This window comes from Schistocerca americana, chromosome 2 (genome assembly GCF_021461395.2).
Source record: "Schistocerca americana isolate TAMUIC-IGC-003095 chromosome 2, iqSchAmer2.1, whole genome shotgun sequence".
Taxonomy (NCBI): Eukaryota; Metazoa; Arthropoda; class Insecta; order Orthoptera; family Acrididae; genus Schistocerca; species Schistocerca americana.
Window position 1 is genome coordinate 2111985 of NC_060120.1, and position 27614 is coordinate 2139598.

Sequence of the window (27614 nt, forward strand, 5' to 3'; positions counted from 1 at the left end):
TGACAGTGGCCCAGTGTAAACTTAGTATTGTGAATTTGTTTAAAGTATGAAAGATTTTTTCTACCGCTCAAAGACGGCTAAGTGTAACCTTAGTACGGGGTGACACAGAATAACGGGAATGCTTCAAACGAGTAGTGGCAGCCGTGGTCAGGTGGCAGCACTGCGGATTCGTGACAGTTAGCGAGTAAACAGTCCGCCATTTCAGTAATCGTGGGTCAGTGAAACGGACGAAAGCGTGCTTTAGCCATAAAAATGTTTTATAAAAACAATGATAGTTTGGTGACGGTGCAGAGGGAGTTCCGACGTTTTTATAATTTAGGACGTCATGATGCCGTTCCGTCGAAACACGCGATAAAATGTTAGAGTAATAACTTTGAAGAGACTGGATCTGCCCTCAAGAAGAAACCAACAGGACGACCAAGAAGTGTCCGTTCTCCAGCGAACATTGATGTTGTTCGCGAGTCTGTCGTACGGAGCCCATGGCGTTCAATTCGTAAGCAAGCAGCAGTGGTTGGAGTGTCCCGGGAGAGTCTTCGCAGAATTCTTCATCTTGATTTAAAATTTCATCCGTACAAACTACAGATGGTGCAACAACTGAAGGACAACGAATACCGGTTAAGATTAGGATTCTGTCAACAAATGATAACAAAATTAAACAATGACGACGAATTTCTAAACAAGTTGTGGATGTCAGATGCACATTTTCATCTCACAGGTTATGTGAATAAACAGAACCACTGTTACTGGGCAAACGCAAATTCTAAAGACGTTCATGAGCGCCCTTTACATGCTAGTAAAGTGACAGTATGGCGTGGTGTTTCATCACATGGGATTATCGGACCGTATTTTTTCTCAAATGAACAGCGAAACACGATAACTGTCAGTCCCGATCGTTACGTGGTGATGCTACCAACTTTTGTTACACCTGCATTGAACAACTTTCCAAACGTTCAAGAAGCCTGGTTCCAACAGGACGGAGCGACATCACACACAGCACGGCAATCAAGGGCATACGTGCGAGAATTGTTTGGCAACCGTGCGATCTCACGATTCGGTAACATTCCCTGGCCCCTAGATCGCCAGATTTACCCGTTTGTGGTTTTTTATTGTGAGGCCACCTCAAGAGCGAAGTCTGCACGACTCGACCAAGAACATTGGCTGAGTTAAAACAGAGAATTCGGGATTCAGTTCTCAGTATCCCAGCTGAGATGTTGCAGCGGTCAATGAGGAATCTCAACAGCAGATTTCACGAATGTATACATACAGGAGGATGCCATATAGAGGACGTATTTTAAAAAAATGATAAATGCCATCAATGTTTCCTAAATGGCAAAGTTGTAAGGTTTCAATTATTATGAATGCAATTTCTTTCTTTCATCATTTCTAGTTTTATGGATTGTTGAAATGTTTCCGTTTTTCTGTGTCACCCTGTCTTTTCCCAATTGTGAACTTTTGTTTAAAGGTTTATTTCCCTCTTAAAAATTTGCTTACGTTTTGAAGAAGTTTTTAAATTCATCAGAGTAAACTTTTATTGTTTTAGTCCACGCATTGAAGGTGGTTTACAGTGATTTAAATTTAATCTTGGAAGAGGTTTTTATCCACACATTAAAGGTGGCTCAGTTTCAACTGTGCTCTTTTGTAAGCATTGGTTTAAACTAAACTTTAACATTTTCCTCGTACTGTGATTGGTGGTAGTGTGAGGCTAATCGTAAGTCTCGATCACTTGCTGGTAGCAGGGTATGACGTATTAATTGTCTTTTGTCGTGTTTAGATGTGTGTAAAAATGTGAGTAACAATGCGGAAGTTATTCCGCGCATAGCTGGCGCCTACGTCAGCTGGAGAACCAGCTCGCGATCGCTATGTTACAGGCTGTTCTTGAAAGTTGGAAAATCTATGTAAATCCTTAGTAAACCTACGAAAGTCCTGCGCACGTTTATTTTCATGTATCTGAAATTTCTCAGTTTTATTGTGTCGGAGAACCTTTAGCGTTTTTAGATTTCTAATCAAATTTTGCGTTAGCTAAAGTTTTTCTGAACATTTGTTTTCAGTCTGCTTTGTTAATCACATTGACGAGCCTTCCTGTGAAGTCATATACTGCTTAATCTTTGCCTTCATTACAGTCTGTTTAAACATTTGTTCCGAATCTCGGTTGTGCTACTGAGACTGCTGAGCTTGTCTGTAACACCGTAAGTTGCTTGATTGTAGTTCTATGCATGCCATCATCGTACTGTGTATCGGGAAATAAAAGAAACAAATTGTAGTTTTACTGTATCCTAGACTTGGATTTGGATCTTCAACTCCAGTAGCCCGTTTCCTGCTATCCTACCATATCAGAAACATGTTCTGTAACAAATGTCTATAGCCAGCCGCTGTGACCGAGCGGTTCTAGACGCTTCAGTCCGGAGCCACGCTGCTGCTACGTTCGCAGATGCGAATCCTGCCTCGGGCATGGATGTGTGTGATGTCCTTAGGTTAGTTAGGTTTAAGTAGTTCTAAGTCTAGGGGACTGATGACCACAGATGTTAAGACCCATAGTGGTTAGAGCCTTTTGAACCATTTCTGAATAAGTGTCTATCCTCAGTGTGGGTAGTTTAATGCTTTTCTGTGAGAATTACTTTTAGGTAACACTTTGAATGCTCTGACAATTGCTTCATCATTCTATAAAAAAGTTTTTACATCTAAATCTACATCTACATCCATACTCCGCAAGCCACCTGACGGTATATGGCGGAGGGTACCTTGAGTACCTCTATCGCTTCTCCCTTCTATTCCATTCTCGTATTGTTCGTGGAAAGAAGGATTGTCGGTATGTTTCTGTGTGGGCTGTAATCTGTCTGATTTTATCCTCATGGTCTCTTCGCGAGATATACGTAGGAGGGAGCAATATACTGCTTGACTCCTCGGTGAAGGTATGATCTCGAAACGTCAACAAAAGCCCGTACCGAGCTACTGAGCGTCTCTCCTGCAGAGTCTTCCACTGGAGTTTATCTTTCATCTCCGTAACGCTTTCGCGATTACTTAATGATCCTGTAACGAACCGCGCTGCTCTCCGTTGGATCTTCTCTAGCTCTTCTATCAACCCTATCTGGTACGGATCCCACACTGCTGAGCAGTATTCAAGCAGTGGGCGAACAAGCGTACTGTAACCCACTTCCTTTGTTTTCGTATTGCATTTCCTTAGGATACTTCCAATGACTACTCAGTCTGGTATCTGCTTTACCAACGATCAACTTTATATGATCATTCCATTTTAAATCAGTCTTAATGCGTACTCCCAGATAATTTATGGAATTAACTGCTTCCAGTTGATGACCTGCTATTTTGTAGCTAAATGATAAGGGATCTATCTTTCTATGTATTCGCAGCACATTACACTTGCCTACATTGAGATTCATTTGCCGTTCCCTGCACCATGCGTCAATTCGCTGCAGATCCTCCTGCATTTCAGTACAATTTTCCATTGTTACAACCTCTCGATATACCACAGCATCATCCGCAAAAAGCCTCAGTGAACTTCCCATGTCATCCACAAGGTCATTTATGTATATTGTGAATAGCAGCGGTCCTACGACACTCCCCTGAGGCACACCCGAAACCATTCTTACTTCGGAAGACTTCTCTCCATTGAGAATGACATGCTGCGTTCTGTTATCTAGGAACTCTTCAATCCAATCACACAAGTGGTCCGATAGTCCGTATACTCTTACTTTGTTCATTAAACGACTGTGGGGAACTGTATCGAACGCCTTGCGGAAGTCAAGAAACACGGCATCCACCTGTGAACCCGTGTCTATGGCCCTCTGAGTCTCGTGGACGAATAGCGCGAGCTGGGTTTCACACGATCGTCTTTTTCGAAACCCATGCTGACTTCTACAGAGTAGATTTCTAGTCTCCAGAAAAGTCATTATACTCGAAGATAATACGTGTTCCAAAATTCTACAACTGATCGACGTTAGATATATAGGTCTATAGTTCTGCACATCTGTTTGACGTCCCTTCTTGAAAACGGGGATGCCCTGTGCCCTTTTCCAATCCTTTGGAACGCTACGCTCTTCTAGAGACCTACGGTACACCGCTGCAAGAAGGGGGGCTAGTTCCTTAGCGTATTCTGTATAAAATCGAACGGGTATCCCATCAGGTCCAGCGGCCTTTCCTCTTTTGAGCGATTTTAATTGTTTCTCAATCCCTCTGTCGTCTATTTCGGTACCTACCATTTTGTCATCTGTGCGACAATCTAGAGAAGGAACTACAGTGCAGTCTCCCTTTGTGAAACAGCTTTGGAAAAAGACATTTAATATTTCGGCCTTTAGTCTGTCATCCTCTGTTTCAGTACCATTTTGGTCACAGAGTGTCTAGACATTTTGTTTTGATCCACCTACCGCTTTGACATAAGACCAAGATTTCTTAGGATTTTCTGCTAAGTCAGTACATAGAACTTTAGTGTCGAATTCATTGAACGCCTCTCGCATAGCCCTCCTCACACAACATTTCACTTCGCGTAATTTTTGTTTGTCTGCAAGGCTTTGGCTATGTTTATGTTTGCTGTGAAGTTCCCTTTGCTTCCGCAGCAGTTTTCTAACTCGGTTGTTGTACCACGGTGGCTCTTTTCCATCTGTTACGATCTTGCTTGGCACATACTCATCTAACGTATATTGTGCGATGGTTTTGAACTTTGTCCACTGATCCTCAACACTATCTGTACTTGAGACAAAACTTTCGTGTTAAGCCGTCAGGTACTCTGTAATCTGCTTTTTGTCACTTTTGCTAAACAGAAAAATCTTCATACCTTTTTTAATATTTCTATTTACGGCTGAAATCATCGATGCAGTAACCGCTTTATGATCGCTGATTCCCTGTTCTGCGTTAACTGTTTCAAATAGTTCGGGTCTGTTTGTCACCAGAAGGTCTAATATGTTATCGCCACGAGTCGGTTCTCTGTTTAACTGCTCAAGGTAGTTTTCAGATAAAGCACTTGAAAAAATTTCACTGGGTTCTTTGTCCCTGCCACCCGTTATGAACGTTTGTGTCTCCCAGTCTATATCTGGCAAATTAAAATCTCCACCCAGGACTATAACATGATGGGGAAATCTACTCGAAATATTTCCCAAATTATTCTTCAGGTGCTCAGCTACAACAGCTGCTGAGTCAGGGGGCCTACAGAGACATCCAATTACCATGTCTGAGCCCGTTTTAGCCGTGACCTTCACTCAAATTATTTCACATTTCGGATCTCCGTCAATTTCCTTCGATACTATTGCACTTGTTATCGCTATAAACACGCCTCCCCCTTCACTGTCCAGCCTGTCTCTGCGGTATACATTCCAATCTGAGTTTAGGATTTCATTACTGTTTACGTCTGGTTTCAGCCAACTTTCTGTCCCTAGTGCTATATGGGCATTGTGACCGTTTATTTTTTTTATGTATATATGCCGCACCAATTTTCTCAGTGACTCATTACTTCACGGTTTTACACAACACCTACAAAAAACTATATAACATTTATCTTCCGTCATTTTAACAATGAAAGTGTTCAAATACAATTCATTTTCATTCTATAGTTTAGTTACGTGCTAATGTTGATACCGATGAAGGGAGGGAGGGATACTAATTAATATCTGATTGAACTCAGGGGTAATGATCACATAAAAGTTGGGAACCGCTGATCTAGATATAGGACAGACAAGCCTAATAAAGGAAAGTATCGAGGCAGACTGCAAAATCTGAAGACTGAAAGTTTGAGAAGGCATTTATGATAAGACTACTTTAAATCTGTGGTCGCTACGACGACCAAATGGACACAAAACGTTTTAGTGCCTCGAGGCGTGACAAAAACAAGAACGAACTGCTCTAGGTAGTTCCACGACTGCATCCATATAGCCAGAATGCTAAGACTCCTGCTTCCCGACACAATACACATAACCTGAAATCTGCCTGAAGGAGTCACTCCAAGTCTCTCCTCTGTGTGCTGGCCTCCTCTGACTGCCTAGGTGAGAGAAAAGGCGAGACAGTGGTAAACATCATCACTGAGATGGAACCACTACCACCATCGTGCTCTAGCATCGATTGTATTTGCCTTTTGTTCGTCTCTGTCCCATTGCTGGGAGACCAGGGGACGATTGGCTGCAAGAGGGAGCATATAAACAGCGGCGGTCGAAAATATAGGGCCATGCTCGGCTAGCTAGTGGAAGGCACTTTCTGGCAACTGTGGGCACTTGCAGGTCCATGTTTACAGAGGATGTGTGAGCGCGCTTTCATGCCAAACGTAGCGGGAAGGCTGGGGCTTGGACGTAGAGTGTGTTTGGCGCCTTGAGACCTTTCTGCAACGGGCAGAGATTTTGTTCTGAGACTGTGTGTGAATCACTGCATCCTGGTTCCTTTCGGACGTACATGATACTCCACTGGTCTGCTGTTGTGAGCTACAGGCTCTAGTTTGGGATTTGACACTGGGCTGTGTCTGGCCGATTGGCTGGACACATATTCATGATTTGTGGCGAACTTGTATTAAACTTCAAATTTTGCTGTCTACTCGCCACGTTAGTGAGCACCGTGGTTGGCTTGTTGTGTGCGCAGTACACGCTCTCTGTCATATCACTCTATACTGTTACCTGCCCTGAATCTTTTGTTCAATGCTTGCCAGCCTTGTTTAAAATATCTTGTATTTCATTAAAGTAGTGTTCAAGGTACTTACTCTTAAGGTTAATTATTAACTACTTGCTTGGCATATTACCTAGCGTCTTTACGTTTGGCAGCCTTTAAGTCATCGATGGTTTTGGCATCTTATTAAGCACACTGTTTAGGCTTCCCTGTTTAACTCTTTGAGTGGTTCTCAAACTTATTTTATGCAATGCTTTTATATTTAACTAAAACATTGTTTAAAAAATTCTGCCTACAAGTGTACGCCAAAGAGCAGGTTAATCACTATTTAATTCATTACTTATCAGGGGCCTCATTTCATGATTTTATCGATCTGGTGACATTCACCAAACGACTTTGTACTACACATGTTCGAAAGATACCTGTTCTGCTAAGGATGATTACAACAAGTTCGTATTACTTGTGATTTGGTTCTTTCCGAACTAGCCGCTGCTAGATAATTATCTTGTCATTTGTTTACTTACCGTTGCTGCCCACCGGCCTTAGTTGATTCTGTCTGTATGTTTGGTCGACTACTGCCACAGTTTATCGTCCTATGCCCTCTGAAATTAAGCGTTTGGCTCGCTTTGCTGTTTTACATGTCAACTGTAGATGATTTAATGCATCTGATTTTTTCCCTGTAAATCCCGTATGAGTAAATCTAAGTGACACTGTCTAGAAGGAGCCTTAAGTATAATTTTAACCTGTTTTGCTCGGCGTTGCACTTCAAAGTTCTCTGTATTCAAACTTTAAATTCTGCAACACAGTTACTAATTTCTGTTTTACTAACCACCCGTCATTAGTTCTGTTACGCCCATATTTGTCGTAAGTGCTACTGAAGTTCTGTGAGGCATAGTTGTGTCCACAAATGAACAAGGAAACATGTTCCTTAGTGACAAGTCTACGTCAGATCGTATTACTTGAAATGACTTCGACGTGGTAGACACTTAAGCCGTTGCAGCGGTTGTGAAGTATAGTCAGTTGATGTAACGAGCAATGCCTCAGGCCGGTCAACAGTTATGTAGCTGCTCAGACCTTGAATTACTTCGTAATTTCATTTTTCCCCTCCAACGTGCGGAAACGCTTGTTGTGTTTAATTATCATCTTACTTTCATGCATTTCAGCGATTGTTTTTAACTACGTACCTTTTCACATTATAAAGTTTAGTTTTTTTCAATGACATTCTGATTCAGTACACTTTATTTTGTGGCCGCGTTACCTTTATACTCCCAACCAGCTCCCTACAGCTTCAAATATAATACTGGAAAATTTGTGAATTATGGACACTTTAATGAAATGAAACTCCTCTGAACAAAAAGATTCCTGTTACATGTGTCTAAAGAAAAAAAATCTAAACTTCAAGTTGTGCTCACCAGCCTTCAGATATTTAACGAAAGGTACCTCGCCGCAGAAGATTAACAAAGCCTGCTATTTTCGGATAACGTTTAATGTTAGGACTAGTTTAGGTAGACTGCCTGACGTTCACCAGACAAATATCCTAATCTAGTGAATTTTTTTATTTTGTTCCTGGAACATAACTTGTAGACTGAAACAAGGACAGAAATATAAGATTGCTCTAAAATAGCACCTGTGATCGTTTTTTCAGCAAGGAGTCATTCACTGTTCTAAACTAATTGGTAGCGTAAGACGTTACAGTTTTCATTCGCCGAATGCTAGGGCACAAAAGTTGATTGTATCTCTTATAAAATGATTCTGTCCCCCTAGTTACAGTTCAGGGGTAGCCTCTTAATTCCTTAGGTCTTGCACTGTAACATTATACTTTCTCCAGCTGCTGCTAAAATATAGTGCAGGCTATGAGTCTGATAAGTTTCATTAGTTCGATTTACAGGCATATATTGCTAAATACCCTTAAAATCTTAACAATTAATTGTACTGAAATTAATAACTGCCCATGAGAAAGTTTAATACTACGAAATATGTTCCCATTTTATCGGCAATTGCGACTATAATTACCAGCGTGACGTATTGAATGGTACTGTTAAAATTTTGCGTAAGCTAGAGAGGGCTCTCTGACCTTCCCAAAATTAACTGTCAGTAATTTAATGTGACGTCTATTTGCTGCTAAACGTATGAATTTTCAGCATTACAGTGTTGCAATTACTAATTTGTGCGACAATTTGAAGCAACGTTTTAACGATGACGACAATATTTAATACTATTTTAAGCAAACTTTAATATTATTATCTTCATCTTTTTTTTTTGTTGCAGTTGCCAATTTACGTGCTGTCATGTCACGAAGCCGTGCTATCGCAATTTGGAGAGATTGTCAGAAATTGCATTCATTCAAGAACATTCTTTATCTTCTTCTTGTAGATGACTTTTGCAGGTTCAACTTGCAGCCACTCTTTAGCACGAGACGCCAACGAAAACTGCTCGAGTTGTTAAGAAGCCAACTTGGACACACCTACCGGTTTAAAAATGTTGCTCTGGGGCTGTAAGTGTATCTGTTCCAGCGAAATGTTTTTCCATCCACTTTTGTAGACAAATTTATGTTTTTCGGCAATATCTTAGCTAGTGACAATAGTTAGGAAAACTGGAGGCAGCAGCATATCTTATTTTTTATATGTACGAGAACAACACATTTTTCATTTATTCAAATAGTTTATAAATCTTTGTCAGTTTGTGTTTGACGTGCTTACGCATACAGACTTGAAAAAAAAATCTAAAAATGGTATAACTTAGCAAACTACGTGTATGAATACACTGCCCTTGATGCCACTTCTCAAGTCTCAGCTATAGTAAGCTGTCAATGCCAGACGTAAACTGAGAAAACAGCCGAATATCACATCACGTTATACGGGCAGCCATGATCTTCATGGTAGGTGTGGTGCTCTTCTTGAAGTCTGGCTCCCCGTATTCCTCATAGGATACTTCAACCAGGGTCTCAAATCCCACTCGCTCCGCCAGGATCTGCGAGAAAAAGAAAATTCTATCGTCAAATTCTGGTCTAAGGTAGTGACACAGCAAGCACTTGAGTAACTCCCGTCACTTGTCATATACAGCGTACGTCAAAAAGAATATACGTATTACCAAGTACTTGGTTGTCAAAATTATCGATCACTGAGCTCTGTTCGATTATTGGAGGGAATGAATAAATCGACTAGAGTATATTCATTGCCACTAGACGTTGGTTGTCTTCTGTTTGCTTTGTTATTGTCACATGTTGCAAAATGGCTACTCCGCAGCAGAAATCATTTTGTGTTCTCGACTTTGTGTTCCGAAGGGATGAAACATTTTTTTCTGTAGATATGGGATGCGCGCGCGTGTGTGTTTGTGTGTGTGTGTGTGTGTGTGTGTGTGTGTGTGTGTGTAAACGAAAGAGTCCTGGCCGCCTCGTGTATCCGACACAAAATGTCGCACTGATTCAAACCGCTTTCCGGCATAGGCCTACAAAATCAACTGGTCGTGCCAACCGCGAACTAGATCTATCTACAACAGTAATTTGGCGTGCTTTGAGACGTCGGTTGGTTATGAAGTCGTACAAGCTCCACAACGCTTTCGCACAACGCATCGTGTTCAATGTCGACGCTGCTTTTCACCTTAGTGGGAAATTAAACAAATACATTGTTCGAATTTGGGGTCTACACAACTCACATGCACATATTGAACATGTACGATATTCCCCCAAAGTCATCTGTTTACGCCGCACTCTTTTTTAATGGAACACTGTTAACGGTTAGCGGAATGTTAAAGAACTCTTTGTTTACGAGACTGAGCAAGGACAACGTCATTTTTCAACAAGAAGCTCCTCCCCCCCCCCCCCCCCCCCGCACACACACACACACACACCTCCCAATCACTGGAGTCTTCAAGCGCTTGAATATCCGAATGAAACTGCACCGAGCCGTTGAATTAGTCGTCAAACAACCTGCAAGGAAGTACTTTTCAGCAGGTCTCCACGGTCATCGGATTTGACGCCCTGTGACTTCTTCGAGTAGGGTCGTATTAAGGACAAACTTACAATAAGGACAACACACACACACACACACACACACATACCCATGCCCGAGCGACGACTCGAACCTCCGCGACGGGGGAAGCCGCTCGGACCGTGGCAAGGTGCCCGAGACCGAGCGGCTACCCCGCGTGGCCATTTTTGATAAATGTATGCATTCAAATACGTATTTTCTTTTTTAAACACCCTGAATGATGCAAAAGACAGTCATTTTACAAATGACACAGACGGAAACCTAACTATCAAACAGACTTATCGATTCATAATAACCACTGGAAGAATAGCTTGAGGACAAAGTGACCGTATAAAACGAATGGTTACTTCAACATTTTCACAGCACTGATTATGAGTTTAAACAGTGCTTAACTTACCTTATTTTAGCCAGTGCAGTTGCTGCTGAATACAGACTAGCCTCAGGTGAAAGATAATCCCTAAGGAAACCGCCATTGCAACTAAGCTTGAAATGTTTTCTCCATCTAAACATTTTGTATTAATCTTACGGAAGGATTTAGTATCAAATTTGTGTGTTGTCCAGTCTCATAAATTCATTCATAAATTCTTGGTCACCACACAAAAAATTTAAAAAAAAGGAAGGATTACGATATACACTAAGTAATGTTGTAGTTAATGTTGAAATATGGAAGTCAACTATGGAGACTGGACGATACCCATCAAAGGCAGCACATTATGGAAAAAACCGTAGCAACTAAAGGGTTTTGGAAAGCTCAGTCGATGAAATGATCATTTCATTAAATAACGACACTGGCAGCGACACTTCAACCACCTGTAATTGCGATAATACGTAGTTAATTCTCTGGAATTTTATCACTGTCACTATAGAAATGATGCACATGCAGATTCTGTTGAATGTCTGAAGCGTCTATTACACGGCATCAGCCGTACAACAAAATTATATTAGACCAAGTTTTGACATTTTAATAAGAAGCCCAGCTGAAGGTCACGTCAGGTATTCACTCGTTATTATACAATACAAATTCCTTTCACTGTTTACTTTACTGAGGTTGTGCTTTTTGTATTGCTGTTCTCCTTTTCCGTGACATCGGCAGGCTTGTTTTAGATATGTTTTCTCACCTCGATTGACACTGTGAGTTAACGAGCATTGCGCTCTCATTTAAACATATGGCCGAAGGAGTTAGCCTGCAGGAACTGTGAAACGAACCCTTTGGTCGAGGACCGTGTGGCACAAAGGGCGCAGATTCACCACGAGATGGGGAAACTCAGAGGAGTCTATTTTCTATTGAGGCATAAGCGCTGCAGTGTGCGAGTGAGACAGACGAGAACCTACGTCATAGGGAAACCCAGTAGAAGCCGTTTGTGGCCAAGGAGACGTAGCACTGTTAAATTTGGCGGACCTAAGATCGGCCATAAAGGAAAAGTTTTATAAAAATTGTTTATTTCTTTAGTAATGCACGTAATCAAGCCACAGTAATTGTAATCTGCTCTCCTCCATAAAGTTTCATGTGATTCCAATAAAACTTCAATATTGATCATATCTATAATAGTTTAGGATTTACTGTTTAAGTGAAATGAAAAAGTTTTGAAACAAAGACCTGAATGCTAAAATCTGAACGCTTTGGTCGATCTTAACGATCGACATTTCATATAGAAACGTATCACTAAAGTGACAAATGTTGTAAATATCAACTCTGTAACTTTATTTGTTTAAAAGATGTAGTAAATTTGAATCATCAGTATTTTCAGTTAAGCATCAGATCATCATTTCCTCTACACAATACTCAATGAACGATGACAGAATGGCACCTTATTGATTCATTAGGTAATAGAATACTTGTTGTAAAGTTTAGTGTATAATAGTTACTTCTATTCTTTATTTATTCATCAGAAAGCACATTGATGCAAGGCTACTCGCCGTGACATTCAAAGTTAAGAAGGACACAGTATTGGTTTTATGTAAAAGAATTTGACGTTTATTATGTAGTGGATATTATTGTTACTTTATTTAGAACGTGAAAGTGGTCAAGCTTTGATTATTTAAATGATTTAAAATGTACAGTAATGTAGGATAAGCTGTAGCTAATCAGATGGACGGCTTCAGGAAAGGGAACTGCCCTAGTCAGTTGAGCGAAGGTGCTCGGCGCGCGGGAATCGCGGTCGGAGACGGGCAGAGGACAGTTCTGGTTTAAGACACCAAAGAGTACAAAAGAATGGCTCTGAGCACTATGGGACTGAACATCTGAGGTCATCAGTCGCCTAGAACTTAGAACTACTTAAACCTAACTAACCTAAGGACATCACACACATCCATGCCCGAGGCAGGATTCGAACCTGCGACCGTAGCGGTCGCGCGGTTCCAGACTGAAGCGCCTAGAACCGTTCGGCCACACCAGCCGGCGCCAAAGAGGACAGTTCGACTGGAGACACCAAAGGGTACAGTTCGGATGCAGGTGTGAAAGCGGACAGTCGGTCTTTAGGCAGCTAGGAAGCGAAACGACTCAGAAAGTTTCACGTTGTGTGGTATCGCGGGACTTGGTCTCTGAGCGGTGAGCAGCCAAGCGCCTGGTGTGAACTCTTAACTTCTCACGTAGTTAACGAGGTGGAGTATTGGACTTCTAATTCGCGATGAGATTGTGAATGATTGAACCGCGTCAAATGGATATACGCTCGAGTATAACAGTAACTCTAAATACGATCACTATCGCTATTAGTTTGCTTTCTGAATAAACATTATTCTAACCAAATCACAACTGTGTGGTCTACATCATTTATGTGTCGTTAATTGAGCTCCCGATATTATTATTACTGTTATTATATGTTATGTTAACTTTGTATTTTGCAAACTTGCCATCAGCCACACAATTTAACCAAAGGCTCACAAGCGTGTAATTCAGGGCGTGTAATGCGACAGGTGTGGTTCACCACTAGCCGAGTTTGAGCCAAGACATTTCGACGAAGAGGAACGGCATATGAGCCCGAACATCTTTGGGATACTAGTTCGCAACACACATGAATTTTAATTTTTTTTGTTATATTACAGATAACAAGAGGGTGACAATTATTGAAGTATATTAAATAAAATCCTCATAACTTCTGAACGGTTTGCGTTAGGACGTTCAAAGTGGCCGTGGGGCATAATGGGAATTAATACGCGCATGCGAACGCTCCTTGTTGTTGACAGCCATTTTCATTTCGATGGTTTCGTCAATAAGCAAAATTGGTGCATTTGGGGGACTGAGAATCCGCATTTCGCGATCGAGAAGTCTCTGTGTGGTGTCCAATGTCCAGTCACGGAATAATCGGTGCCATAGTCCTTGATGGCACGGTGACTGTCGAACGGTACGTGAAGGTATTGGAAGATAATTTCATCCTCGTTATCCAAAGTGAACGTGACATCGACAAGATATGGCAGAGCTCGACCCCATGATATCCTGGAGGAGCACTTTGCGGAGCGCATTCTGTCTCTGGGCTTGGGCATGAGCATCAATTGGCAGCCACATTCTCAGGATCTGAACACATGTGACTCCTTTTTGTGGGGTGCTATTAGAGACAAGTTGCATAGAAATAACCCCTAAACGATTACTGAGCTGAAAGCTGCCATTCAGGAGGTCATCGACAACATCGATGCTCAGACACTTTGCGGGTCGTGCAGAATTCCGCTATTCGTCTGCGCTACATGATCGCCAATGTCGGCAGGCATATCGGACATGTCGTAAACTAAATTCGAATATCTGCAGTGACGTTTACACGTTGAATATAGACTGTGCACACCGTAGTTTGTTACTAATTTAAGTTTTTCTTCATATAGTTCAAGAATGATGACCCTATAGGTGTGGTAACAATAGTTTGATTCCAGACCTAGTGATCAGTTGCCCTTAATGAAGAAGACCGCTCAACTCTTGACGCATAAGTGCAGTACACACTAAGAGAGAGAAAACGACGCACGACGAAGGAGTTATGCAAATTGATCACGATAGATATTCACAGAGGTATCGACGGAGAATTCAAATTGAAACGCTTGTAAGAGGTCCGAGCAGATGTAATTTCGATGTATTGCTCATGTGCTGCCTGCGATATGCAAGGTATAAGAGAATCTCTGACCAGAGAGCAGTGTTGACTGCAGTAGGAAGTGTGTAGCAGTAGCAGTAAGTTGTTTTAAGAGGTCCGAGCAGATGTAATTTCGATGTATTACTGATGCGCTGCCTGCGATATGCAAGGTATAAGAGAATCTCTGACCAGAGAGCAGTGTTGACTGCAGTAGGAACTGTGTAGCTGCAGTAGTAAGTTGTTGCTAGTCTGCAGTCTGCTCTCCTCTGCTCTCGTCTGGTGTATCGTGTTGGCTGGCCCGGTCGCGGTGCAGGTATGCCGGAGCTTGAGTATTATTGTATAAGGTAAAAAGCAGCCTCGCGCATATGTAGTAATGTTATCTCAAGTCCCATGTAAATGTTTTAAAAATCTCGTAATAATAATCTTTCTCATAAAAAGTAACTTTTAACAACCATTCATTTCAATTTAAAAAATTTACTAATTTCTAAAATGGTTCAAATGGCTCTGAGCACTATGAGACTCAACATCTTAGGTCATAAGTCCCCTAGAACTTAGAACTACTTAAACCTAACTAACCTAAGGACATCACACACACCCATGCCCGAGGCAGGATTCGAACCTGCCACCGTAGCAGTCCCGCGGTTCCGGACTGCAGCGCCAGAACCGCTAGACCACCGCGGCCGGCTTTCTAATTTCTCCCATTCATGATCATTCCGATTGTTACAAAAGTAAAATCACTTGCTTCCTTTCATAAATGACAAATCTATCGGCCAGCATTGCACAGGGCTGTGCCAGAAAACATTATTTTAAGAGCAGATATATATACACTCCCGGAAATTGAAATAAGAACACCGTGAATTCATTGTCCCAGGAAGAGGAAACTTTATTGGCACATTCCTGGGGTCAGATCCATCACATGATCACACTGACAGAACCACAGGCACATAGACACAGGCAACAGAGCATGTACAATGTCGGCACTAGTACAGTGTATATCAACCTTTCGCAGCAACGCAGGCTGCTATTCTCCCATGGACACAATCGTAGAGATGCTGGATGTAGTCCTGTGGAACAGCTTGCCATGCCATTTCCACCTGGCGCCTCAGTTGGACCAGCGTTCGTGCTGGACGTGCAGACCGCGTGAGACGACACTTCATCCAGTCCCAAACATGCTCAATGGGGGACAGATCCGGAGATCTTGCTGGCCAGGGTAGTTGACTTACACCTTCTAGAGCACGTTGGGTGGCACGGGATACATGCGGATGTGCATTGTCCTGTTGGAACAGCAAGTTCCCTTGCCGGTCTAGGAATGGTAGAACGATGGGTTCGATGACGGTTTGGATGTACCGTGCACTATTCAGTGTCCCCTCGACGATCACCAGTGGTGTACGGCCAGTGTAGGAGATCGCTCCCCACACCATGATGCCGGGTGTTGGCCCTGTGTGCCTCGGTCGTATGCAGTCCTGATTGTGGCGCTCACCTGCACGGCGCCAAACACGCATACGACCATCATTGGCACCAAGGCAGAAGCGACTCTCATCGCTGAAGACGACACGTCTCCATTCGTCCCACCATTCACGCCTGTCGCGACACCACTGGAGGCTGGCTGCACGATGTTGGGGCGTGAGCGGAAGACGGCCTAACGGTGTGCGGGACCGTAGCCCAGCTTCATGGAGACGGTTGCGAATGGTCCTCGCCGATACCCCAGGAGCAACAGTGTCCCTAATTTGCTGGGAAGTGGCGGTGCGGTCCCCTACGGCACTGCGTAGGATCCTACGGTCTTGGCGTGCATCCGTGCGTCGCTGCGGTCCGGTCCCAGGTCGACGGGCACGTGCACCTTCCGCCGACCACTGGCGACAACATCGATGTACTGTGGAGACCTCACGCCCCACGTGTTGAGCAATTCGGCGGTACGTCCACCCGGCCTCCCGCATGCCCACTATACGCCCTCCCTCAAAGTCCGTCAACTGCACATACGGTTCACGTCCACGCTGTCGCGGCATGCTACCAGTGTTAAAGACTGCGATGGAGCTCCGTATGCCACGGCAAACTGGCTGACACTGACGGCGGCGGTGCACAAATGCTGCGCAGCTGGCGCCATTCGACGGCCAACACCGCGGTTCCTGGTGTGTCCGCTGTGCCGTGCGTGTGATCATTGCTTGTAAAGCCCTCTCGCAGTGTCCGGAGCAAGTATGGTGGGTCTGACACACCGGTGTCAATGTGTTCTTTTTTCCATTTCCAGGAGTGTATATATATATATATATGCGTTATCCGGCGCCTTCATTGAGGTAAGAATTTTTCTCTTTTTTATTCAGAATGATCTTTCAGGGCCATGACGCAGCACTGCTGACGTCCATAATTTACCAGGTTAAATTCACAGTCAATTATTGAAAAGTTATAAGTGAGCGACAATTTAATTGAGAGGTTTTTTACATTGTATTATTACCAGGTTACTGAATTTATTTTTTGTTGTTGGGACGTTACACTAAATGTGAATGAATTTTGTACGGAGGTTAAATGTAAAGGAATTTTGTGGGGAGGTTAAATGTGAAAAAAAAAGAAAAAATTTGTGGGGAGGTTACACTAAACTAGAATATTATTCATATCATTCACATAAAAGAATTTTGTGGGGAGGTTACACTAGTTAAAATTTTGTGGGGAGGTTACACTTGGCGACGACCGGCCAGGATCGTATTTTTTTTTTTTTGTGAATTTCTGAGAAGTAGTCATATATCTGCTCTTATTTACTTAAATGTAGTTTGCATCTGGCGCAACGCATTTACTAATTTGTCACTCTTTCTTTCACAGGTCATCGGCAATTTATTGCTCTTTGTTGTAATTGTATTTGTTCCATTTTTGCTTTGACTTTGATTGATTTTGTGTTTAATTTTGACAGTACATCGCGATGTGCAATGAATGAAATAGCCGACTCGAATAATTTGACCGATAATACTTGCGACACTCAGTGTAATAGCGATAATCCTGTAATTACAGATAATCAGTGCGTGCCAGTCACTAGTAATGATTTTGATCCTAATGATGAACAAACAAATTCAGTAATGTCCACAGTAAATGTAACAATTGATGACGCGGCACGTTCCGTTACAATGAACGCTGTCCAGTTTGACACACCCGGTTTGCAAAATTTGAATTGTGAACAGATAAATTTTTTTCACGAAGATGAACAATGTAGTCAGAATACGTCAGATTTATCTGATTCCGGTGTAGTGACCAACAGTGCACATCCAATTGGCGAACCTTTTCAAGAATCAGAAAATGACCAAATGATTCCACAAAACGTGACAAATGTAGATACACCAGCACATAACATAGAAAATAGAGTCGCTAATTTTGGCTTGGATCAAAAAATGGCTCTGAGCACTATGGGACTTAACATCTTAGCTCATAAGTCCCCTAGAACTTAGAACTACTTAAACCTAACTAACCTAAGGACATCACACACATCCATGCCCGAGGCAGGATTCGAACCTGCGACCGTAGCAGCCCCGCGGTTCCGGACTGCAACGCCAGAACCGCACGGCCACCGCGGCCGGCTGGCTTGGATCAAGTTGTAGCATTATTGCTACAACTTAATGAAAAGCATGACAACCTTAATGAATCGAACAAACAACTTAATGAAAATCTCAAGCAGTCGAAGAAAGAACAAGACAACAATTACAAACAACTTAATGAAAAACTAGACAGCAATTCCAAACAGTCGAATGATAAAAAAGACAAGAATTTCAAACAACTTAGTGAACAGATTACAGCCGTTGCCGTCCAATGTCATGAGACTAAAGAACAATTACGTGAGGAAATTAAGGCTTATGCTAGGAATAGTAGTGAAGAAATTAGATCCGTTGCACAAGAATTAAGTAATACACATGCAGCCACAACGAAATTACTTAGAGATGAAATTAGTGCAGTCGCTAAACAATGTTCTGAAAACGCAACACAGTTACGCGACGAGTTTAAATTAATGTCAGCAGAACTTTCACGCACACTGGATGCAAAAGTAGACGCGAAATTTGACCAACAGAGCAGCCAAATTGACGAACGTTTTAATCACCACCTGTAAACAGTGAAACGCGTTACCGTAAATTTATACAGGAAAAGAATAAAGTAAAGCAACAAATCATGGAAACAATTACTGCACAGAGACAGGAAGATAAGTGTAAATTGTTTACGAAAGCAAAAACATACGTAGACAACAATATTGCTACAGTATCAGACGAAATCAAACAGTTGAACACCGAATTGCGTGATGAAATCTCCGATCTTAAAACAAAAACAGACACACACATATTAGACTTTCAGACAATGACCAACAGACTCGAAAAGTTGGAACTAATACAGGATCCCGATGCCATCAAAGCAGACGTTAAAAAATCGAACAAAACCACACGTAAAATACAAAAACAAATTAATGCTTGTGACACTAAAAACGACGATCACGTAAAAGCACTGACTGAAAAATATGATGAATTGGCCGGTCGTATTGACGTTATCGAAAGTAATAATGACACCAAATCAGACGATACGTCACCAGTTTCGCTTAATCAAACACCCGAATTCCAAAATTTACAGCAGACGATCAGTGAGATAGGTTCATCCAATAATACGTTACGTAGAAAATTGTCATCTTTACAGCAAGAAGTGTCGGAGGTGAAAAATATTTCAGCCTTTAACACATCACAGCATACGCCACTTTCCGAGCATTTGTCAGACTCACACAGCCAGTATAATTTAGATAATTTACAAAGAGTACGTGAGTTACATTCCGAACAGTCACAGACAAATAGATTATCATACAATCCTGAACCTGTTCAGACATACAGAGACGATAATTTTGATTACAAGCAATTTCTATCCTTAAAAAAAACTAAGGTATTTAAAAATAACAGAACACAAATACATCCTTTGGACTGGATACGACAATTTGCTTTTGTATTTTTATCAGCTTGGCCTGTAACGCAGAAACTAGAATTGGATTGGATACAACAACTTGCTTTTGAATTTTCACCGGCATTGCCTGTAACACAGAAACCAAAATTTATTTGCAGTGCGTAAGAGACCTCAGGGGATTCATTACACTTCGATGAATGTGTGCCGTAGCGTGCACAGGGCCCCGAGCCGTAGTAGTGCTTTTTCATCTTTAGTTTTCTGCATTGCTGCCTTCTCTTCTACTATCCTTTATATCTATCAAAACAACTCTTCAACTATTGATCTATCTAGGATTAGAAATGTGTAAAGAAAATCTGATATGACAAATTTTACCGAAAGTGACAGTTTTCTTTAGGTTCTCCCGAAGCGACAAGAACTGCCAGCATAATTTTAATAACACACAAAATTTTAATCATCAATATCGTCAAAATTTTCAGCTATCGCAGACGCATTTTGGCAACAATAGAGGTTTTTTTCCCAACAACAGCAACAAAACCATCCGGTTAGCATACCTAACCAACAATGTAATGTGCAGGGTCAACCAAGCTTCAATGTTTCGCCGCCTACACGTATAGCATCGGCTCCACCAAATAGTAACGCACAGCAACAAGGAAATCACTACGTACAGAAGACACATCATTTTAATTCCTATCGCAACGCACCATATAGAAATGACTATCATGACAGACGTAAAAGTAATGAGCACAATTTTCAGCGTACGCTTAATAATAGTCGGTCTTACCAGCAGCAGAATCATCTGCAACAACAAATTATCATGAATGAACCAGACAGTAGATATCATCCCGAACGTAATATGTTAGGAAGAAATAACAGAACAGTACAAATAGTTGAAATGCCACAGCATCCTCCCGCGAATAACAGCACGTCAGAAAGAATTTGACTAGATACATAACAGGTTGCATCTTCCAGCAACGCAAGCAATACTTTTGACACAGAGAATCTTGTTCACGAAAATGTTATTACTTTTGACGACATCCGAGACACTCTTTTTCAGGAAAAACCAGTTATTCAAAAAACCATTTCCCACCTTGTCACTGAAGTAAAGATTGTATCATCCAAATTTTCAGCAGTAATCGATTCTGGATCACCTATGTCAGTCATAAATGAGGAAACTTTCAGCGAATGTAACAAAGAGAATACCTATCCTACGTTACCATTAGGCAAAACTAAAATAAAAGGAGCAGTATCTGGTAAAGGAGTAGATGTAAAGTCTTTCACTCAAATTTTTGGATTGTTCCCTTATTGACAACAGACGTTATTTTAGGTATGAATTTTTTTGTACAACACGACGCAATTATTGACTTTCAAAATTCGTATTTAATGTTAAAGGATGAAAATGTACAACTGGCTTTAGAATTTCAGCACTCTTTATCTGTAGAAAAACAAACAATTAATCGGACAGAGGCCATTTCTGCATCACGTAACATAGACTGTCATTCCACATTGTTCACAGATACGTACGTACACAACTATAATACTCCAGACGAAGCCGACTATGGCGTTATGCAAATGATTTCTGATAAAGTTAAACAGAGCAGTGCAAATACAGACGACGAACGTTCAGAGCTACGCAATATTCTTTTACAGCAAGCTCCAGTTTTTGACAACATCCCTGGTACTATGTCCGGATTTATGTATGAATTTCAAGTTAAACAGCACGATACATTTGAAGCCAAACATTATCCTATTCCATACATTCACAGAGATCAAGTTAAGAAAGAATTGCAAGCTATGCTTGACCAAGGAATTATTGAACCGGCAGTTAGTCCGTACATAAACCCGCTCCATATTGTTAAGAAAAAGGATGGTTCACTTCGCCTCGTACTTGATTCGCGTCACATCAATGACATTATTATTAATGAGACAGATCGCCCACAGACACTAGAAGAACTTCTACAGAAATTTCATAGTACTGCTATTTATTCCACGTTAGATTTGAAATCGGGATTTTGGCAAATTCAGCTCCATCCGAACTGCAGAAAGTACACAGCTTTTCTCTGTTTTGGTGACTGTTACCAATTTTGTAAATTACCGTTCGGTTTAACGATTTCTTCAGCAGCATTTATTCGTGGTTTGAATACTATACTTCCGACAGAACTAAAAGACAGAATCACAGCGTTTGTAGAAGACATTCTTATTGCAGAAGCTAACTGGTCTGAACACAATCTGATTCTTGAACAACTGTTGCAAACTTTTCGTGCACAAGGACTCACAGTTAATCTTAGCAAATCGCACTTTGGAAAAACTTCTATAAAATTTCTTGGACATGTAATTTCAGCACAAGGCATTGCGCCTGACCCCGAAAAACTTCAGGCTTTACGTGACATTACTGTTCCTACGACGAAGAGACAACTACGCAGATTTTTTAGATTAATTAACTTTTTCCGTAAATTTATTCATTACTCTGCTTTAGACACCCCTAGATTATGTCAATCGACAGGTAAAAACACTATTTGGTCCTGGTATAGCCAAGCGCAGTCTGAATTTGTCAATCTGAAACAAATTTTGTCGAATGCACCACTTTTATCATATTCAGATCTTAGTAGAAATTTTTCCATTGCCACCGACAGTTCTAACACCGCTTTAGGCGTACACATTTTTCAGGAAATTGAAGAAGACGGTAATACAGTAATTAAAAACATCGCCTTTGTGAGTCGCATTCTGTCACCCGCTGAACGCAATTATTCTGTTACAGAACTTGAAACATTATGTGTTGTATGGGCATTTACGAGATTTAGGCATTTTCTTTATGGAAGACATACGACCGTTTACACAGATCATAGAGCTATCCAGTTTTTACTTTCAGCAAAATTTACACATGACAGGTTAAGCAGATGGAAACTTTATTTACAGGAATTTAATTTTACAATTATTCACATTCCCAGTACACAAAATATTGTAGCAGACGCACTATCCCGTTCTCTCAGGCAACAATCAGCAAGACATCGCAACCAACTTCTGCAAAGCAAATTTCAGCGTCATGTACACTCCTGGAAATTGAAATAAGAACACCGTGAATTCATTGTCCCAGGAAGGGGAAACTTTATTGATACATTCCTGGGGTCAGATACATCACATGATCACACTGACAGAACCACAGGCACATAGACACAGGCAACAGAGCATGCACAATGTCGGCACTAGTACAGTGTATATCCACCTTTCGCAGCAATGCAGGCTGCTATTTCCCATGGAGACGATCGTAGAGATGCTGGATGTAGTCCTGTGGAACGGCTTGCCATGCCATTTCCACCTGGCGTCTCAGTTGGACCAGCGTTCGTGCTGGACGTGCAGACCGCGTGAGACGACGCTTCATCCAGTCCCAAACATGCTCAATGGGGGACAGATCCGGAGATCTTGCTGGCCAGGGTAGTTGACTTACACCTTCTAGAGCACGTTGGGTGGCACGGGATACATGCGGACGTGCATTGTCCTGTTGGAACAGCAAGTTCCCTTGCCGGTCTAGGAATGGTAGAACGATGGGTTCGATGACGGTTTGGATGTACCGTGCACTATTCAGTGTCCCCTCGACGATCACCAGTGGTGTACGGCCAGTGTAGGAGATCGCTCCCCACACTATGATGCCGGGTGTTGGCCCTGTGTGCCTCGGTCGTATGCAGTCCTGATTGTGGCGCTCACCTGCACGGCGCCAAACACGCATACGACCATCATTGGCACCAAGGCAGAAGCGACTCTCATCGCTGAAGACGACACGTCTCCATTCGTCCCTCCATTCACGCCTGTCGCGACACCACTGGAGGCGGGCTGCAAGATGTTGGGGCGTGAGCGGAAGACGGCCTAACGGTGTGCGGGACCGTAGCCCAGCTTCATGGAGACGGTTGCGAATGGTCCTCGCCGATACCCCAGGAGCAACAGTGTCCCTAATTTGCTGGGAAGTGGCGGTGCAGTCCCCTACGGCACTGCGTAGGATCCTACGGTCTTGGCGTGCATCCGTGCGTCGCTGCGCTCCGGTCCCAGGTCGACGGGCACGTGCACCTTCCGCCGACCACTGGCGACAACATCGATGTACTCTGGAGACCTCACGCCCCACGTGTTGAGCAATTCGGCGGTACGTCCACCCGGCCTCCCGCATGCCCACTATACGCCCTCGCTCAAAGTCCGTCAACTGCACATACGGTTCACGTCCACGCTGTCGCGGCATGCTACCAGTGTTAAAGACTGCGATGGAGCTCCGTATGCCACGGCAAACTGGCTGACAACTGACGGCGGCGGTGCACAAATGCTGCGCAGCTAGCGCCATTCGACGGCCAACACCGCGGTTCCTGGTGTGTCCGCTGTGCCGTGCGTGTGATCATTGCTTGTACAGCCCTCTCGCAGTGTCCGGAGCAAGTATGGTGGGTCTGACACAGCGGTGTCAATGTGTTCTTTTTTCCATTTCCAGGAGTGTATATTCAACAAGGTGCTTTTGAAAATTTCATTTCGGCATCATTACGAGACATAGCACAGGAGCAGAGCAAAAACAACATATGGAAAGAAATTAAACGCCTTTGGCAAGATAGGAATAGTGTTACCATCAGAAACCATTACACTGTACGCAATAACATTCTGTTTCGCCGCTCTCACCCTGGCAGCAACAACTGGTTACTATGCATTCCTGACGAACTTTTTAACAAATTAATTTGGTATACTCATTTAAATTACGCACATTATGGAGCCTGAAAATGTTTTCTTATACTGAGACAGAACTGTTATTTTGTCAACATGGAGAAACGTATTCGACGAGTTTTAGCGTCATGTAAAATTTGCCAGAAAGCTAAGTCAGACACGACTTCACATATTCCTCCGTAACATCCCATTGTACCTGTCAAATTGAGACACATGACCGCTGTAGACATTTTTGGTCCGATTCCCAGATCTAATAGAGGTTTTTGTTACATCTTTGTCACTGTTGAACTCACTTCAAAATTTGTAACCTTCACTCCGTTACGCAAAGCTACTGCTAAATCTGTTTCGAAAGCATTTGTAAAACATTTTCTATTTCATGTAGGGCACATATTGAAAGTAATTTCCGACAATGGACCACAGTTTCGATCTGCTATATGGACACGTATGTTACGAGTAAGAAACATTTCCCCGATTTATATATCCAAGTATCACGCTTCTTCGATCCCTTGTGAACGACTAATGAAAGAAATTGGTAAACTATGTAGAATATACTGCCATAAAAAACATATTGATTCTGACACACACATACTCTCATTCCAAGATGTAATTAACTCCATACCAAATGAATCTACTATGCTATCTTCGACTGTTGTATTGAAAAATGTTGAACCACCTAACAAAATTAAAGAACTAGTATCTTTTCCTACATCTCGTCGACTACGCCTCCATGAAATTATTAACATTGCCCTCAACAACATCAAACGTGCCGCAGAGCGCCGGAGAAGACAGCAAAAACAGGTTTGTACACGCCGTGACTTTCACGTTGGACAGAAGATATTAGTATGCACACATTATTTATCCAACAGTGGAAAGAGTAGATGTAGTAAATTTGAGCTTCTATACGCAGGTCCATATCGAATTCGCAGCATTCCTCACCCCAATGTAGTACACGTCGAAACTTTGAGAACCAGAAAAAGCAAAGGCAATCACCATGTCTCCAATATTAAACCCTTTATTGAATGAACATACTTTATGATTTGTCACACTGTAATGCCATTTCCTGAATTTTATATGACCACTTATGCAAATATATTTATATGAACACTTACTGATGATTATCATATTTTTTCTTGGCAGGTGCCCGGCAAGGTAAGGTTAGCAGGTCGCTTTTCTTGTCGTTATATATCAGACCATGAACATTTTTCATTTTTTGTGTATGTATGATTGTTTTCCTAACGAAAGTAGAATTTTTCTCTGTATGCACTATGAAATCTTTAAGATGTAACGAACAACAGTTGACTTTGACATTTTTTCTTATGATATCTCAACATCGTGACTATTTTACATTTTTTTTGCCACTAGATTATGATACTGTGTGTACATTTTTTGCACTTGAAGACTGTCTATGTTTTTGACCTAATACGTTTTCTGTCATGCTATGCTGTATGCTTAATTATATCACTAGAAACAAGTTTTTATTTAATGAGTATATGATTTAAATGCAAGATATTAATCCTCATTCATCATTTTCAGAAAGCAATAACGTGTAAAAGAAATAACTTAAACAAACCACACTGGATTACTATGAAATGGGATTTCACCTTCGGAATGAACGAAAGAAAATGCAATACCATGTCACGAAGAGTAAATGGATCAGAATTAACAAGCATTAACAAGAATATACTATACACATCGTATGATAGCAGTCCTAACTAATTATTTTTCTTCAGAATATGAGGCGATTGATGCAGGCTGTCAGACAGAACAACACATGTTAGTTTTAGTGATGAAATATGCTAGAAATAAGAAACTCTATACTATGAATAGTTGTATGAAGTAAATGGTAATATGAATAATGAATAATGAAGTGTCTTTTTTGCAGATGATAAAGAATGATGATGAATAGTTATATGAAGAATATGCTAATATGAATAATGAGGTTTTTCCTGGCAGGTGATGATAGTAATGAAGTTATGGTAATATGAATAATGACGTTTTTCTTTGCAGATGAGGATAATGATGAAGTTTATATATTTACTGTTAGTTAAGAAATGCTATGTAGTTATTTAAGTATTTGTAGCAGTTCGTTTTGACAGTATGTCTTATGTCACATGGTATAATGACTGAATGTTTTGGAAAGGACAGCTAGAGTACATACATATTGAGTACATGTTTCATTACCTGTTAATTCGAAGTTCACTACTTTTCAGCATAATATTCGTTTCTTCTTTCAGCTCAATAATCCATTTTGTATTTTTTCTAGGAGAAGCTATTCATGAAATTAATGTGCTATAACCAGTTAGTCATTAAACCTGTTCAAGTACTTGCATTTTTTTTACCCATTTGTGTGTGTCATTCATGAATGTGATCACATATACTCTACTTGTTTCATAACCTAGCTACAGCTGACTCATGACGAATGACGTTATTAATCCTTATTTGCAGCAATAAGTCAATAGCAAATATTTTCATGCCCCAGCAATTAATTATCGGTCCCAACGCAATGCATTGCTAGCACAAAAAAAAAAAAATTACCAGTCCCAGCTATTACCAGCATCCAACCAATTAATGCTACTAGTTTAAGATGTATTTCTAGTTCTAAATATAATGCAAATTTCTCAGATGTATTAAACCCATTATATCTATGTATTATTGGACCACAGACCTTGAGTAATAGTTACAGTGTGTTACATTTCAAATATGTCCTATATCACTTAAATGATGACTTCTGAGCAATACTGAATGATGTTTTGTAATAATGCATAAATGCTATGCCAATAATTTCTGTAAATAATATTTTTGTTATACTCTATAAATGCTATGCCATTAATTAACTCTTGTTTTGAATGATGACTTCTGAACAATGCATAAAAATGGTTTATAACTGGCCAATGAGTGCCAATGATTACTATAATTAGATGAATTATGTAAATGCTATGCCATTAATTAACTCTTGTTTTGAATGATAACTTCTGAACAATGCATAAAACTGGTTTGTAACTGGCCAATGAGTGCCAATGTTTACTGTAATCAGATGACTTATGAATAATGTTCTGTAATACTCCATACATAGTACAGAAATGTTTAGTGACTAAGCAATGAGTCCCAACAATTACTCAAATCGGTTGATAGACTAGTGTAATTGTCAATGATGACGAGTGTAAGACTTAATGTCCTTCACCTTCCGACCTAATTACCAGAAATTACTGCAATATCCGTTTGTCCTGTCCATCCTCATGATCATGGAGCAGTATATTTGGATTTTGCGCTAATTCTACGTTGGTGAAAGAGTATGGATTCTACAAGAATGTGGTGCTGACACATCATGCTGTCCACCGCCTTGAACAATGGAGATGTTATTATGGTCCCACTGTTTGGTGTACCTAATGTA

At 41.3% G+C, this 27614-nt stretch overlaps 1 protein-coding gene across 1 annotated transcript in view; it reads right to left on the bottom strand.

Annotated features, from left to right (window-relative positions):
- Positions 1–9220: 9220 nt before the first annotated feature.
- LOC124596170 overlaps positions 9221–27614 on the bottom strand; it is a 79736-nt gene continuing 61342 nt past the window's right edge. Inside the window, exon 4 of the mRNA XM_047135207.1 lies at positions 9221–9564. Within this exon, the coding sequence (XP_046991163.1) occupies positions 9442–9564 (123 nt within the window). The 3' untranslated portion in view covers positions 9221–9441. The remainder of the gene's footprint in view (positions 9565–27614) is intronic.